This window comes from Pongo pygmaeus, chromosome 3 (genome assembly GCF_028885625.2).
Source record: "Pongo pygmaeus isolate AG05252 chromosome 3, NHGRI_mPonPyg2-v2.0_pri, whole genome shotgun sequence".
NCBI lineage: Eukaryota > Metazoa > Chordata > Mammalia > Primates > Hominidae > Pongo > Pongo pygmaeus.
Genome location: NC_072376.2, coordinates 113,041,703 through 113,060,518, shown reverse-complemented (window position 1 = coordinate 113,060,518; position 18,816 = coordinate 113,041,703). Strand labels below are relative to the sequence as shown.

Genomic DNA, 18,816 nt, shown 5'->3' with positions numbered 1-18,816 from the left:
TCAGGAAAGAGAAAGAAATAAAGGGTATTCAATTAGGAAAAGAGGAAGTCAAATTGTCCCCGTTTGCAGATGACACGATTGTATATCTAGAAAACCCCATTGTCTCAGCCCCAAATCTCCTTAAGCTGATAAGCAACTTCAGCAAAGTCTCAGGATACAAAATCAATGTGCAAAAATCGCAAGCAGTTCTATACACCAATAACAGACAAACAGAAAGCCAAATCATGAGTGAACTCCCATTCACAATTGCTTCAAAGACAATAAAATACCTAGGAATCTAACTTACAAGGGATGTGAAGGACCTCTTCAAGGAGAACTACAAACCACTGCTCAAGAAAATAAAAGAGGACACAAACAAATGGAAGAACATTCCATGCTCATGGATAGGAAGGATCAATATTGTGAAAATGGCCATACTATCCAAGGTAATTTATAGATTCAATGCCATCCCCATCAAGCTACCAATGACTTTCTTCACAGAATTGGAAAAAAACTACTTTAAAGTTCATATGGAACCAAAAAAGAGCCTGTATTGCCAAGATAATCCTATCCAAAAGAACAAAGCTGGAGGGATCACGCTACCTGACTTCAAACTGTACTACAAGAATACAGTAACTGAATCAGCATGGCACTGGTACCAAAACAGAGGTATAGACCAATGGAACAGAACAGAGGCCTCAGAAATAACACTACACATCTACAACCATCTGATCTTTGACAAACCTGACAAAAACAAGAAATGGGGAAAGGATTCCCTATTTAATAAATGGTGCTGGAAAAACTGGCTAGCCAGTTGTAGAAAGCTGAAACTGGATCCCTTCCTTACACCTTATACAAAAATCAATTCAAGATGGATTAAAGACTTAAATGTTAGACCTAAAACCATAAAAACCCTAGAAGAAAACCTAGGCATTACCATTCAGGACATAGGCATGGGCAACGACTTCATGTCTAAAACACCAAAAGCAATGGCAACAAAAGCCAAAATTGACAAATGGGATCTAATTAAACTAAAGAGCTTCTGCACAGCAAAAGAAACTACCATCAGAGTGAACAGGCAACCTACAAAATGGGAGAAAGTTTTTGCAACCTACTCATCTGACAAAGGGCTAATATCCAGAATCTACAAAGATCTCAAACAAATTTACAAGAAAAAAAGAACCCCATCAAAAAGTGGGAGAAGGATATGAACAGACACATCTCAAAAGAAGACATTTATGCAGCCAACAGACACATGAAAAAAATGCTCAGCACCACTGGTCATCAAAGAAATGCAAATGAAAACCACAATGAGATACCATCTCACACCAGTTAGAATGGTGATCCTTAAAAAGTCAGGAAACAATGGATGCTGGAGAGGATGTGGAGAAATGGGAATGCTTTTACACTGTTGGTGGGAGTGTAAACTAGTTCAACCATTGTGGAAGACAGTGTGGCGATTCCTCAAGGATCTAGAAATAGAAATACCATTTGAACAAGTGATCCCATTACCGGGTGTATACCCAAAGGATTATAAATCATGCTACTATAAAGACACATGCACATGTATGTTTTTTGCAGCACTATTCACAATAGCAAAAACTTGGAACCAACCCAAATGTCCATCAATGATAGGCTGGATTAAGAAAATGTGGCACATATACACGATGGAATTCTATGCAGCCATAAAAAAGGATGAGTTCATGTCCTTTGCAGGGACGTGGATGCAGCTGGAAACCATCATTCTGAGCAAACTGTCACAAGGACAGAAAACCAACCACCACATGTTCTCACTCATAGGTGGGAACTGAACAATGAGAACACTTGGACACAGGGCGGGGAACATCACACCCCGGGTTCTGTCATGGGGTAGGAGGAGGGTAGAGGGATAGCATTAGGAGAAATATCTAATGTAAATGACGAGTTAATGGGTGCAGCAAACCAACATGGCACATGTATACCTAAGTAACAAAACTGCATATTGTGCATATGTACCCTAGAACTTAAAGTATAATAATAAAAATAAATATAGAAAATACTGATTTGGGGAAAAAATGAAGAAAAGAGAGCAATGTGTTCTATACAATACAGTAGATAATGAAATTTAGAAATTTCTTTTTGTGACAGAAGCAACAAGAACAGCAGCAACAATAAAAATAGAGAAGCCATCCAGTGACATATAAAGACGGATTTCATAGAGAGATGACTTGGTTGGGTCACAATGGATCAGAGCCTAGCTTTCAGTTTAATAAGATCAGAAACTCAGATTTATCAGCTGTGGAGTATTAAACAAAACTAGTTATATTCAGAAGAGACTGGGTGTATAGAAACACAAATTTAACTTATTAATTTAAACAGAGCATAATTACTGCTAAGGTGATGGGTCAGCAGGCTATTTTTTCAAGAGGAGAATTCTACTTGGGTAGCAAACTTATAATTAGGAATTTTTTTTTGACAGCATGAAATAAAACATGATACTATAATTAAACTTATGGGACAGAATGCCTTTATAATGGAATCACACCTTGATCACTGTGTCTCAAACTTGAACATTCACAAAAACATCTCAAATAGAAAGAAAAAGCTTTTCCTAAAAGTTTTTAGAAAAACACTGAGAATACAACCATTTTCCTTCAAGAGTTAGAGGTATTTTTTTCTTGTTCTATAAATCAGGATGCAAATATAATAAGATTCAAAAGGGAATTTATGAGTGATAATTACAGGCAATTTGGTATGTTTGGAATTTAGGGCTCAAATCATAAGAAATAATTTTCTCTCCCATAGCCTGGACTCATTTCCATTTGAAAAGATCAAGCCAGGTTTAATTAGTTATGAGTTGGCCATATAAATAACATTTATAATTTAAAATAAACTGGTAAAAATTCTGTAAAAGTGAATTTCTGCTTTTAAAAATCTGAATATGCTGATGTTAAGAAGGCTTGATAGGAGTCAATTAGGAACACTTAAAGAATCCTAAAGTGAATGCCTTCTGCATGGATGTCAGCAGTGAAGACCAAGAAATGCTGCTGCTATCTTTTAAATAGTCAGAAGCACACTTAAAAATACATATATATACATATATATTTCTTATGTATAAAAGTATATATACATAATATATATATATTTTTTTGTGTGTATATATACACACATTTTATAATGGTCTAAGTCAGTAATTATTAACTGAGGGTGACCATCAGAATCACTGGTGGATTTTTTTTCTCATATGCATGCCTGGCCTCTACCTTGTACTTTCTAAATAGAAATTTCATGGGTGAGGCTTAAACATACATGTTTTTGAAAAGCTCCATGGGGTAATTCTGATACTAAGATTTGAGGTTAAACACGGGCAACACTGCCGGTGTTATAGTGTTAGGACAGGATATCAGAATTCAAAACCTAATGGGACAGGAAATTTGGATTCTATGATTGGAAATGTGTTCAGATGCAGCACTCATCTGCTTGTGAAAGCCATTACGATGTCATTTCCTCTGACCAAAGACTGGATTTGAAAGAATGGGTTGGGTTGGGTCCCAGCTTTGTTGTTCATCCAAGATGTTTTTATGTTTAGTCATATATATGGGATGGGAAATTACTAAGCCAATCCTAGTTTAATAAAGTTGAAAACATTTGTAAATAGCTTTATTTGATGATGAAATGAAAAGAGTTTATTTTGAGAAGTTGGATGGAAAATCAATTTGCATTTTACTAAAATTGTTTGCATTCTAGCAAGGCAGGGAATTTGATAATGGTCATGTTTTTAATTATTAACACCCTGTTCCTAAGTTTCTGAGATTTCAGGCCAGCCCAAGAATCAAGACAGAGATGGCAAGATCTGAACCTGAGGGGGGACTGAAAACAAAAGCCTAGATGTGAAACAGAAGTTAAGAGCCAAAAAGTGATTCATGAGCTTTCAATTGGGTCAGTGAGGCTGCAATTACATTTTATTGCTAAGTGGAGCAGGTGATTGGGGGAAAGTTAGTAGGAAACAGAACCCAGTAAGATGTTCCATAAGGTTGAGGTCAGAGCTGAGAAGTCAATCTATTTTATTTAAAAAGTTAATTATTTTGTGTCAGGCTAAAACTAGGGGGATAAATGACTGAGACAAACTTCTGACATTGAAAAATTTACTGTCTAGTGTGGAAGGCTACTAATGTCTGAAAAGCATGACCAATTCAGTCTTAATTTCATCAATTAAGATTTTTGACCAGGCACGGTGGTCACACCTGTAATCCTAGCACTTTGGGAGGCAGAAGGTGGGGGGATCACCTGAAGTGAGGAGTTTGAGACCAGCCTGGCTAACAGGGTGAAACCCTGTTTCTACTAAAATTACAAAAAATTAACTTGGCATGGTGATGCATGCCTGTAATCTCAGGTACTCAGGAGGCTGAGGCAGGAGAACCACTTGAACCCGGGAGGCAGAGATTGCAGTGAGCTGAGATCGTGCCATTGCACTCCAGCTTGGGCAACAAGAGAGAAACTCCGTCTCAAAAACATTTTCAAGAGAAGGTAATAAGAAATTTTACTGGTCAGGATAGGCTATGCTATGCTTCAGTAGCAAAATAAACTCGAAATCTCTAGGGTTTTTATAATTTTTGGTTTTATATTTAAGTCTTTAATCCATCTTGAGGTAATTTTTGTATAAAATGTAAGGAAGGGGTCTAGTTTCAGTTTTCTACATATGGCTAACCAGTTTTCCCAGCACCATTTTTTACATAGGGAATCCTTTCTCCCATGCTTTTTTTGTCAGGTTTGTCTAAGATCAGATGGTTGTAGATGTGCAGTCTTATTTCTGAGATCTCTATTCTTTTCCATTGGTCTATGCATGTGTTTTTATACCACAACTATGCTGTTTAGGTTACTGTAGCCTTGTGGTATAGTTTGAAGTCAGGTAGTTTGATGCCTCAAGCTTATCAGAATAAACAGCTAATGTATGAGGGGCTTAATACCTAGGTGATAAGTTGATAGGTGCAGCAAACCACCATGGCACATGTTTACCTATGTAACAAAACTGCACATCCTGGACATGTATCCTGGAACTTAAAATTAAATTAAATTAAATTAAAAAATAAATCTCAGTGGCCTAATGCAATAAATGTTTATGTGTTGCTCATCCAAATTTACAGTAGATTTGTGGTCAGGGTTGGAGAGCTCTGCTCTACAGTCACCCAGGGACTCAGACTGCACCGTTGGGAATACAGGATATCAAAGGTCACATGAACAACAAATAGAAAACATAAAGTATGCATATCTGCTCTTCTATGCATTGTACTATAAGTGACACACGTCACTTTTGCTTAAAGCCCCTGCCAGAACTAGTCACATGAGCCTACCCAGTACAGAGAATTAGTCATTCAGTAAGCAGTAGAAATCTTCGCCACAGATGTAAGCCAGTTTTGACAAGAGTATTGGGGAAAAGGTGTAGAACATTATCATTTGCGAAATGTCTCCACAGGAGAGCAGAATGTTGATGTGAGATACAGTACCCAAAGACAACATCAAACTAAACTACCAGTAGGTAGAGGCCATTCTGAAGGGTATAGGCTGGGCTAAAAGAATCCTGGAAGAGAGTAACTAAAGAAGATTGGGAATGAAATATAGGCAAAGAGCAAGAAGCAGTTTCTCGAATCCCTGAGGATTAGTCCAGGAGCCATTAGTAAGGTAACTCCTTCACTGAGTTATGTGGAGGAAGGGTTTGTTATGAGGAATAAACCAGTGCAGATACTCCATTTCTATTATAACTTAAAATTTACATGTTTCTATGAATACCAGAGCACTCGAAAATACCAGAATACTCTTCGTTTGCAAAAAAGAAAAAAAATACATTTTTTAAAGAATTAACTCCAACTTTCATTGCTCTGGAAGTTAGGAAGTGAAAAAGAAATATATCGTACTTTTAAGTTGATTCAGATCTGGTCCTGTGAAAGTTTCCTTTGATTATTACACAGAGCCAGACAATGCAAAAGGGGACTCGGCAAACTGAAAACAAGAACTAAACGGGTGTACGAAAGGATTATTTAAAATATAATCACAGATAAATTAATCAAGCTAGACAGAGGATGCATATGGTAAAACATGAATTGCATTTAGGTGTCACACACTTAAATGTCACATTTTTGTATGAACATGTATGTAAAAATTCCTGGCATATGCCAGACACCCAATAATTTTTTAATAGGTGCCATACAAGAGAAGAATATTTCTGTAAGATGCTATTCCTGGAACACCAAAAATGGGACATCGAGCAGAAATCTTGGACATGAAGTTCATGGCTGGCAATAGCTAAGCTATATGGAAAGTTGAACAAACTGTTGAAGAACTTTACAGTTGCCTTGTTATTCAGAATTTATTTATATATTCCAGAATTCCAAAGAAATAATCATCTCAATTCTTCATTAGATACAATTAAGATTGATTATTGATGTATTAATATATACTAGGAATTATAAACTTCTTGGAAAAGTCTCATTTTTCCTATTACGATTTACATAATTAATGAAAATTATCCTCTGCAGCTCAGTTTGTATAGGAAGAATCCATTCATGACAGTGATTTCCAGAGCTTCTTAAGGCAGATGAGGATGAAAGAATGGTACTTGGACTTTTTAAAAACGTGAGTTGTCCAGGAGGAGAATGGACTGCCTGACAGAGTAATGAGCCTCAATCATTTCATCTGTCAGCATGGAGGCTCACTCAGCATTTGCAGGGGTGTTCCTGTGTTAGGACAAATTTGTACTAAATTAACTTTTTGTATGTCTCATCTCTGAGCCACTGTGGTTTTATAATTTCCCTGTATTCATGTCCTTATATATCAAGAGACTTATTCAAGGTTAGGGAGTTGATGTGAGGTATGAGAACCATCTTTACGTGTTGAGGAATAAAACTGGGATGGACGGTTGGAGAATGTGAGAGATAAGCTCTTGAGAAACTTCAAGAATCAATTTGCTATGATGCTTTCTTTTCACATAAGCAATAACAAAATACCATTGGACCTGGGTCACTGGCAGTTGATTAATAGGAATGTGGTAGGTGAGAAAGATAGTGATTTTACTGGCATAAGTTTGGCCAAATGGCTGGGCCCTCCCACTGTTGATGTTCATTATCCATTTTGGCTCTGAGGAAGGGAGACTTAATATCTCCACAATCATGGGCTCTAAATATCTCTTTGATTTCAGCTCTGTTCCCACTAATCTTCAGGAGATCACCCAATTCCCATTTCAAATAGGCAAGTAACAAAAACAAGCTGTTTGATTGCATCTCCATTGAAGAAAGCACTTGATATTTAAAGTACCTTGAAGTAGAGCATAGAACAAATTCCTGATGATTAGAGTTGGGATTCTGTATAATCAGTTCAAACCAATATTTTGGGACTCTCATCATCTGAATATTTCTTAGGACATTTCTTAATCACTCTAGAATATGATGGTTTATAAAAAATCCTAACAACTGAAAGATTCTAGAAGTTTAAGGTTAGTAGGTTTTTTTCTGTTTTTTGTTTTGTTTTAATATGTACTTTTAGAAGACTTTCTGGAATGTCACTTAATCCTCTAAACCACAGTAGAAAGTTGGCATGATATTTATCCTATTTTTCTGTGGGGAAGCTAAATATGGAGAGGCCAAATAGCTCAGCATAGAGGGGCCAAATAGCTCAGTAAGTCACATAAAACTAAGGCAGAGACAGGATTTGAACTTGAGATCATGCTCTTTGCCAGTTTATGAAATTACTTCTTGGCTTTCCTCTCATTTTAGATAATTTTATTCAGGGTAATGAGCCGGCTAAGAGGAAGAAGGCAAGTATGGAAAGGGAGTTTAATTTGGGGCCCTAGTAATGGTGCTATCTGAATAAATCTTTTCAGTGCCACATAAGCTAACATAAATCATGAGTGTTGGAGTCTTCATTATACAATTTCTTCAGTGTCAAAGATGTCAATGACAGGCCTTGATATGCATTTGGAAAGAATTATAAGATTGCTCTTGCATGACCTCCTAGCAGCTACCTTTTCTTTCAGCAAGCAATTCAGAAGATGAATTGTGAAAAAGAAACAAACAACAACAACAACAACAAAAAAGAGCAAAGACATGTTTTCATCTCTCAGGTTAGAGTGGTTCAGTTCTCTTCACATATTTTCCTTTATTAAAGTGCTTTTAAATTATACACTTCCTAATAATGAAAACATTCCAGCAGGTTAGAATACAAAATGTTTAATAAATATATGTATAAATATACACTCAAAATATTAAATTAAACAAAATGTATCAGGTCAAGAGAAGTGTTTTTGTTGTTAAGAGGCAAAAACAGTATGTGTTTAATCTGGAAGATCTTTTTATGGAAAATTTAAAAATGTGATAGAAACTACCCATAATTCATTTCAGAAGATAAGCAATGTTAACATTTTGTATCTTACTCTCTCTTGCTCTGTATGTGTATGTATGTATATGTGTATTTACATATACATACATATACATGTATATACATATATACACATTTACATGTATATACATATATACAAGTACATTTACATATATACATGATAAGCATATGTATATATATGCATATATATGCAACAAAGTGTCATGAATATATTTCCGCATCTATGAAAAGTTATCTAATTAGTATTTTGTGGCAGAATAATATTCTTCCTCAATAATTAATGTTTTGACAAATTTTTGTAATTACATGGACTTCAATGAACATCTTCATTTTTAGAATAAGTTCCTAAACGTATAATTGCAAGCTCAGAGTGTGGTTCTTTAACAGTTTTGATGTATATTGCCTAGTCACATCTCAGAAAGGTCATATCCCAAGAATAAGATAGTTACTTTATTTGAACATTTATCAAAAATGAGTATTGTTATAAACTATACCTAATTATATATAAAAGGCAAAATACGTTGTTTCAATGTTGAGATATTCGTTTGTTTGATCTCTGGTGTGATGAATACAGTTTTGCATTTTACTGGCCCTCCATTTCTTGTGAGATTTTTTTTTTTTGCCTTTTTTCAGATGTAGAGTCATTGTTTTTTAGATCAGAAGTAATTTTTTAAGATAAATTATCATGTACTGTGACAAAATTTTTTATTTGCCTTTCAAACTCATGGTATGTTATGCCAAAAATATTTTAATTTTTGTGTAAGCAAATGTATGAAGTCTTTCTTTTATGTGCTTTGCCTTTAGTGTCATGCATAAAATGTCCTCTTTACCTCAATTATATATAGTAGCCCATATTCTCTCCCAGAATTTTGTGCTTTGTTTTTTAAATTTAAACCTTTAACATATAAGATTAACATGTAAGATTTGGTATTTTAAGTAAAATAGACACTTAATTTTAAAATTTTCTTAGATGGTTAACACATTGTCAAAAAAACCCCACAATAAATATATACCCTATTCATCACAGTTACTACATGTTAAACTCACCTATATTTAATCTCTCTCTATATATATATGCATATACACACAAGCATGCATATGCAAACACATATCTGTAAATATATCTGTGTGTATATTTATGTAGATAGCAACAAATATAAATATTTCTGTGTCTGTACTTTCTATTCTATGCCACTGATCTGTTTGTCTCCTCTGGCAATCATTACTGTTTTAATTAAATATTTTACTTTAAAAATACCTTCCGATTTAGTAAAGCAAGGCTGACCCCTCCCCTCATTATTACTCCTTTTTTTTTTTCTTTTCTGTTCTTATATTCTAAATTTTTTTTGGCTAGCATTTTAAGATGTTTCTTAGTTTTTGTTTTTCATCAACAGGCCCTTTGTCTTTTAAGTAGCCTTAATATTCTACTGTCAAGCATTCTTAGAATAGGTATCTAGTGTACTAAATGGAAATGCATAGCACTCAGTGCTGAGAAGTCCAAATGAGATCGAATCCCTGAAGAAATTATTGTGACGAGCATCAGTGGTGACTCTGAGTACTGACAACTTGAGTACAGAAGGAGCAGGAAGTGAGGCAATGTGAGGGTTCGACTGTGATTTCACATGGCCACACCCCAATTTATTTCTGGAAAGTGCATGTGACATCTATTCACATATGTTCCTATCTTTATATTCTCCAGGATATGCCAAATAAAGTAACAACGCCAAAGGCAGTCTGTTTTAGAAAATCAACTAGAAGAGGGTAAAATACAATCTTATGCACAAAATAGAAACTTAGCTCTTCTGACCCTGGTATAACATTGGATAAAACAAGCTAACGTTTTTAAGTGTTTTGAGCAGTTGACTCAGTCTAACTCGTTTTGTATGAAGTATTTTCCAGCATGGTGCAATAGTGAAACTGTGTGCCCTCCTTGCAAACAGATAAAGGTATAATTTTTGAACAGTTTTTGTTTTTATGTTTGTTTGTTTGTTTTGTGGGGAAAATGAATCTACACCGATTCATTGACAATGTTGTCCAGTAAAGTCTCATGAGTAAAGGTACATAAAAGGATGATCAGCTAAAATGAGACATGAAGCCTGCAGCTGAAGAAAAATATAACGTCACTGGCACACACGGGGCTTGTACCCAGGACTGTGGCAGTGTTATCACCACGTTTTAATCACTCACAACTGACATCAACGTGACCCCTGCTATATAGATTATCCAGCCTGGTTGGCATTCCAGTCTTAAAGAGTCAACCTCTCCCAGCTTCACTGATGTGTGATGGCATTTCACCCACTGCCATTCCAATCATGTCCCCTAAAGAAGAGTGTTTATGAGGTGTTATAAGTAATTGTTCCTTATTCATCATCAAAGTTCTTTAGTAAAAACCAGGACTGATCACTAGACATTCACATGTCTTTGCTTAATTATATTAAAAAAGCCTGAAAAACTTCTCTGTACACCCTTTGAAAGTCTTTTTGCTTACTCAAGAGCAGAGCACAATCTATTTAATACAATTTTTCACTTACATCCAAAAGGTGGCCTTCACTAATCTGGCTTTCAAGTTGGAAAGAGAAAAGTTAAGTTGATTCCTGATGGATTTTGCTCTAAAATTTAATCCTCGTCGGGCAGTGAAAGCCTCTTTATCCCAACTGAGTAGCTGCTAAATGAGGCCCCTTTATAACCACTTCAGAATGCACTTTCAAAACAAAAGTTAGAAGGCGCTATGATCCATTCTCAAGAAGGATCTGTTTCTGTTCAAAACCAGTCCTGACCTTTCTGTTGAAGAAGAACAAAATAACGTAGTAACAAAAACACAAGTGGCTGCCAAAGGAAGAGAGAGAAAAAAAAAAGAGTTCCTGTAAGGGACTGAAACAATAAATCTCCTCTCTGCTGAACTCCCAAAGGGAGTGTGTGTATTTCCTCCCGTTCTTTATCAGAGCCCCCAAAATAAGTAGGAATGGGCAGTGGCTATTCACATTCACTACACCTTTTCCATTTGCTAATAAGGCCCTGCCAGGCTGGGAGGGAATTGTCCCTGCCTGCTTCTGGAGAGAGAAGATATTGACACCATCTACGGGCACCATGGAACTGCTTCAAGTGACCATTCTTTTTCTTCTGCCCAGTATTTGCAGCAGTAACAGCACAGGTATTTTTGTCTCTTATTCCTCTGGTGGTACAGATTGGAAATCACTAGTAGGTGACTCAGCCTCAGTTTACTTTCAGGGATCTTCCCCTGACACTTAGATGCAGCAATTCCTTTGATGAGTTGAGTGTTTGGATGTTGACTTGGAGTGCATGGAGAAGGCTTGAGAGAGACGGTATTTGTTTCTACTGAAGGGAAATGTTTGCGGGTACAGCAGCCTGAAAGCGTGTTTGATGAAATCAGAAAGTACTGGAAATATACAATGGCCTCTTTAGAGTATAAAAATCTGGGAATAGAATGCTAGTTAAAAATGTACTCTCTCTCAAAAATGTATTCTTTTCAGACATAGTTCAGAAATAATAAGATGGGCGTGCGTGGATGAAAGGCTGTAATCGGAGACATTATATTGCAGATGTTAGCCTGTATTTTTCCCAACTATTTTTCAGCTCTGATAAATTGAGGAGTTGAGTAAAGCTGCCTAGGGAAGTGAGTCCTAATATTTTGAGGTAGGGTGAATAGAGAGAGATTCATTTGATTACCGTCTACAGACTTTTGCTGAAGAAATATGCATATATCTAAACATACACATATATTTTGCATAACATTTCAGGAATTTATAAACATAAAAATCCTACCTATTGACTTCTGGTTAAGAAACTCAGATAAAAAATAGGTTTGTATCTTCATAAGCCTTGAATATATTAATGGATAATTTCAAGAACGATTTACATTTGACTTTTAACCCTTCCTGAGTGATTGAAAATAAACTGTTAAATGTAATCAATATTTATTAGGTTCCTACCCTGTACTGCAAGGAATATAAAAACAAGTAAGAAGTCCTTGCCCACAGTGGTAGAAGTACTACTGCGAGAAATAAGCATGTGATTTTAATACAAAATAGATTTAATAAGTGTGAAAATTGAAGAACAAACTACCATAAAAGAACACAATTGGGAAAGACTGATTCAGACTCTGAGGGGTCTTGGGGGGAAAAAAAACAAAAACATTCATTTCTAATTTTATTTTGCTCATTCTCAACTTAAAAGATTACTGCCTACAAAATCTTAATTTACAGTGATAATGTCGGAAGAAGATAAGTACATCCCTCCCTGAACAACATTTTATCAGTCATTTCTATGTAAATATCTATGTAAATTTAGTACAAATTTAAAAACACTTCAAATTCACGCACATTTGCTTATCATGCATCTTGGAGTTTCTGGGGTTAAGTTGCAGCAGGTATCAAGGCCAGAAAATTTAACTTAGAAGAGTTACTAGAATCTGATTTTTTAAAATAAAGAACATTTATGTGGTGCCACAGAAATCATTGCACTAGCTTATAAGTAACTTCAGTCCGCTTGGGGAAGACTGATAGGAATCTCAATGCCATGGAAAATATTGCTCACAATTAGATGTGTCAGATTAGTATAAAGTCTGAAAGTCTGGCTTAGGCTGCTCGCTGCTCCAGGTCTGCAAGCATCCACGAGTACAATACTTTGCCAGCATTGTTAAACTCTGAATAGATCATTCATCCTTCCGAAAGTAAAGTGGAATAGCATCAATAGAAGTAGCCTGCAATACCTGGCCTTAAGAAAGACATGAAGGTGAAGGACAATCCAGAGATGTCCTGGCAGGTTTTTCTGTTATGGTCATTTTGGGAAAATACAAACCTCCTTTTGCTCACTGGTAATGAGCTCAACCTGTTAACAGTTCTTCTTTCTAATGAACTGTTAACCCCTGTAGGATAATTTCCCATTTGAGCAGAGACAATAGTTACATAATAACTATCTCCTTCAAGTCAGCCAACAAGTCTACTTGTTAACTGAAGGCCAGTATCTGTAAACAAACAAACAAACCAAACCTACTCTAATTGTCTTAGAGAGGAGGCTATAGCTCAAGAGTATAAATTGACCATTTGAGTGGAGCATGAAAGGATTGGAAGATAATTTCCCATCTACGTGTATGATTTTGTTGTACCTGGTTCTGCCTGTTTTTTGTGGTTTTTGTTTTTGTTTTGCAGATTGGGCACAGGGAATAAAGCATTTCCTAAGCTGACTGAGTACATTTATTTTTCCTTAACCCCTAGTTCCAGATCCACATTGATTTCAGAGTTTTACATGTTCTTCAAACTTAGGAATGATTAACATATTTCATCAGCAAAGTTGATTCTTGGGGGCGAGGAGGGAGGCATTTCATCTGCCTTAAATTCACAAGCTGTCAAGCAGATCCATGCTCTTTTGTGTAGTAATTTATTCCTAAATAATGATCTTTTAGATAAATTGACTACTTTTCTTTTCTTCTGATGTTTTTGTCAGTCTCAGATTTAAATAAATACAATATAGTCTTTCGTGCTGTTTGTGAAAATCAAGGGAATCTTTCTACATCACAGTCAGTGAGTTACTTTTTATTACTTGGTTGGTGGCATAATATTTTTTCAGTCTCCAATTTGGAAAGCTGTTCTATTGAAATATGTATGGAAGATTTCTGAAAGGGAACTGCCATTCTTTCTTAAGGTTTTCTAAATTGTATTTAAAACTGAATAGACCCCTACAGTGGCTTTTAAATCTAGATGTATGGATGAGCTTTTGACTTTCAGGGCTGAGAGAAGTTAATGAAGAGAGATTTCTCCAAGAAGAAGGAAACAATATGCATTTACTCATCAAGTGCCACTTGCTTTTTGAAATTTACCTTAACTTGGGAAATATTAAAATGTTGTAGGCATTCTCAGACAGGGACAAACACCATTTTCTTTACTGGTATATGAAGAAGGATTTAATTGCTTGGAGAAATTCATTTGTTAGTGATTGAACATTAATTTCATGAAAAAGAAAGATCAAACACACTATCAGCAGACTGCATGCTAAATATTATAGGTTTATAGAACTTAATAAAACTTAACCCTCACCATAGAAGTGGAGGACAGAGGAAGATGAAGGAAGTTATTATAAATTTGGTTATATTGTAGGTTTTAAGAGGTAAATACTGACATAGAAAATTTAAAACTAGTCTGGTTTTGGATGTAAGGACATCTGAAACGGCTACATATAAAAGTGGAAATTATTATAAGCATTGAAGCTTGAAAATCAAGAGGTTCTAGAGGAACGGAATTTATTGAGTAGATATATTGAAACATTGGTATATTCTAGTCTAGAAACCTAAAGAGGTCACAATTTGGGCATAGTTAAGTACTGAGAAATAAGGTTGGAAATATAGCCTCAGGAGATATTGAATACCAGGATGAGAAATATTGACTCATATAGTTAATTAGTTTGAGTCTGTAAATGTGTTTGAGTATGGGAATTATATGATCATGGCTATAAAATGGGAAGATTAATCAGTCAGCAGAATATAGATTAGACTACTGGAGTCAAGAGAAATAAAAGGTAAGGAAACTAGGTCAACTGTCATTGCAAGTCTGAGCGTGTGTCAATAAAATGAAAAGAAGGGTCTAGGAAGAGCTTTAAGGAAGTAGAAAGTGTGTGATTTGACATATCATTGACTGGCAGTGAAGGAGAATGTGACTGAAATGCAGAGACAGAGATTTTTAATACCAGAAATAGGAAAATGGCTTGGGAGCAGAGATTAGGAAAGATATGAGGAGTCGGTTTAGTGAGAAAAATGATATTTGGTTTTGGACATGGTGATTTTGTAATCCTGATATTTATGTAGAGATGTTCAATGGTAAATTAAAAGTGTCTGATGCGTAGTTGGAATGACCCTGGAGCCAGAGGTGATGTTGAGAGGTGAATGTTCTTTAGTTCTGAATCCAAATATTTCTTAATCTTGCCCATTGTAACATTAATAACATAGAGAAGCAATTTATCCTTCTTCTGGATGCCCATATATCTAACTCTCCTAAGGCACTTATTTCCAATTCTGTCATAGTTATTTGCATGAATGTCTTATTTCTCTACATTATAAGCACCTTGAAAGTAAGGGCTATATTTGTTACAGATTGCTTAGCAACAGTTCTGAACACATAATAAGGACATAGTTGTCTGAATGAATGGATAATTGAATGAAATAGTTGCCTCCTTATTATTTTCATATTTTAATTTCTTCCTATGACAATCACCTAACAGTTTACTATCTTGTCCTTATGAAAAAGTTATGGACGAGTATGAATCAGAGAACATAATATAGAAAAAAGTCGATTATTTTGATTTCAGTTATGAAAGTGAGCACCAAATATAAGGGAAAGGGATTCTTATCAAAGGTTAGCCAGCTCTCAAACTATAACCACTGTGGGGAAGAATATCTAAACAGAACCAGCTCTACTTATTTTTGGGTATCAAATACTCAATGTAATACATTCCTATAGTTAAAAGTATTCAAGGTGATACCTTATTCTCAACCAACTTCTCAAAAATACAAAATGGCTTTTTTAGAAGTGAAGTTTACAAAAATAGAAGTTGGAAGAAAGTTAAAAAAAAATCATACATCTTTATGAGTCATTATAGGTAACGTGAGTTGCTTCAGAGTAGATAATTTTGCCAAGTACTTCTGTTGAGCTTAATCCACACCAGTATCTCTTACCTGAAATGGGTAGTCTATTGTAGGAAGACTAGACCAACATAGAACAAATCCAAATGGAAAAGTATTTAGTCTGCAAACCATTTCTTTGCATTCTTTCTTCACTGCTGATTTTTAATAATCCCCACCTAAAAGTAGAAGTGATAATTCTAGAACTCCTACTTTCAAAAGATTTATAACAGTTGTCAGAAACAAATTCTCTGGCAATTTTATCTTGAAGATTGTAGTTATCCAGAAAACTAAGAAAAAATGAATATTTAAGGGTTTCACAAAGCTTTGAATTTACTAGACAACTGCCCATCCTTTCCTTTTCATTGGTGAAGTTACATTCCAAGCTGCAGCTAAATATTTTAACTTGTGAATAATTATCTAATTCAAGTTACTCACATTCTTTTTTTCTTAGTAATCACTTTCCAACTTCCTCTTTGTCTTTAAGAACAATATGAGATGTACGTTTCTAAATACTGAATGTCAGAGTCGTTTTTTTTCTTTTTTTTTTTTTTTTGAGACGGAGTTTTGCTCTGGTTGCCCAGGCTGGAGTGCAATGGTGTGATATTGGCTCACTGCAACTTCCGCCTCCCGGGTTCAAGTGATTCTCCTGCCTCAGCCTCCCAAGTAGCTGGGATTACAGGCACCCGCCACCATGCCCGGCTAAATATTTTTATTTTTATTAGAGACAGGGTTTCACCATGCTGGCCAGGCTGGTTTCGAACTCCTGACCTCAGGTGATCCACCTGCCTCGGTCTCCCAATATGCTGGGATTACAGGCATGAACCACCATGCCCAGCTCAGAGTAGGAATTTAAGTAACTTTCAATTCCTATGTACTGAATCCTTTCCAGCTACTGAATTCCTATCCATTGCAGGTCTGTTAGGTTAGGCTAATAGTACCTTTTGACTGATAGAAGAAGCTCTCTCAGTTAGCAAACAAGATCTTTTTTGTACTGTTGCACACCATGGGAAACATTAGTGGTGTCAATTACATCTAGAAAGGGCACTATATGGTTCCCAAATTTGGAGCAACCATAAGAAAAATAGATTTTTAAAACTTGAATAGAGGTTTCATATCCTGTAGAATGATATATGTAGAGATAATCATAATTAGTCCCAAAGTAGAAGAAGTCACCTTATGAGCATTAGATTCCTGTTGTGTCTTTCCCTACATCTTCTCCTGCCACGTTTACTCCAGCCATTGCTATGGCAACCAGCTACGCACGGGTGTAACCTGACAGCCGCTTGCCTCACTTTAATGCATATATCCTGCTTTCTTTCTGGTGCTATTCTGATATAAAGTTGCGTTTCAGAATCTGGTATTATCAGATGTCTGAACTAGAAGTGCGGGAGCATTAGCATTCTATGAGACAGCTCCTGACAGAAGAGGGAATGGAGCCACTGAATACATAAATGCTTTTCTCTTATATTCCTGCTCCAGTTTCATTGTTTTAGTCCTTTTCTCCTCTTCCTGAGATTTTTTTTTTTTTTTTTATAAACTGAACAGAAGCCCTTGTTTCAGGCTCTGCTATTTAGGAAAACCCAGGATTTATTATTTTTCTTGATGAGAACATTTTAGTTTAGATGGTAGTATATATCTAAGTAAAGATTAGTTTCGGTTTCTCTGACACTCTAATTAATATGTACTACCCTTCTTCCTTTTCATTTCAAAGAAAATGAAATATCTTTGATCAATCTTTTGTTAAATAAGCTTAACAATATTCTAAACAGATTCTGTTCTAAGGCAATTATTTGCCTGTTTGCAGTAATGAATTATACTGTGAGAGTAGTAAAAAATGTTGATGTCAGTGATTTTATTCTTTCTGTACTTCTCATCTGAAATGTGAACTGTTTTTTTTAAATCCGTTGAATCAGTCATACTCTAGCTGAAACCTGTATTAGTTGTGTCAAAGACTAGAGAATGGAGATCACAGTTGGGAACAGTCCAAGTTAACCCAAAGAAGTATCGTCACAACATCTACTAACATCTACCATTTATTGTGCCAGGCATTTTACACACATTACTTCCATCACAAATTTCAAGGCCAGCTTTATCCCATCTTACTGATTAAGAAACAGATGCTTGGAAATAGTATAAAGTTACACAAGGGTGGTGTGGCTTAAAATCAAAGCAAGGACTGTCGCTCTTCAGCTACCTTCTGCTGTAGTGACACTTCAGTAAGTTGAGTTTTCTGAAAAAGAATAAGGATAAAGACTTGCCGCTCGAGTAATTTAGAAGTCACTACTGCGCCTCACAGCAACTTCAGCCTTCTAAACTGACAACTAAGACTATAATGCCATAAATGAATTTTTACTTAGCAATAATGTTTTCTTAATATTCTGGATTCGATTAATTCTTAGGGGATGGGTTGGAAGGAGTTGTAGGCATTTGCCTACCAGTCATTGTTACGTTGGTTGAAAAAAACATGTACTTGGCTATAAATGTCAGCAAATCTAATATGGGACTTGGAGAAGAAAGAAAGAAACAAAGAGGAAATAGCTATCAGTGAATTAATCACTTGGTGTCACATTTATAATTCTTCTGGAGACAGATTGTCTGAGTTCAAGTTCCAGCTCTGCCACTTACTAGCTGTATAAACTTGGACAAGTTACTCAACTTTTGGCTTCCTCAGCTGTAAAATGGAGATGATTGCCTTATGTGGTTCTTGCAATATCTCTACAAGGAATTACCTCATAGGGATATTGGAAGAATCACACAAGGTAATATGCAGAAAGCACCCAGAATAGTGTCTGATATGAGATAAATGTTATATAAAGTTTTGCTGAGTTTTGGAACTC

General features: G+C 35.6%; 1 protein-coding gene across 2 annotated transcripts in view; it reads left to right on the top strand.

The window, feature by feature from the left end:
• Positions 1 to 11,238: 11,238 nt before the first annotated feature.
• Positions 11,239 to 18,816, top strand: part of EMCN (endomucin) — a 130,028-nt gene continuing 122,450 nt past the window's right edge. The window contains exon 1 of one of the 2 annotated variants that reach the window (XM_054485818.2): positions 11,239 to 11,497. In XM_054485818.2, coding sequence (XP_054341793.1) covers positions 11,434 to 11,497 — 64 coding nt within the window. In that variant the 5' untranslated portion in view covers positions 11,239 to 11,433. The remainder of the gene's footprint in view (positions 11,498 to 18,816) is intronic. The other variant, XM_054485819.2, reaches the window with a different exon arrangement.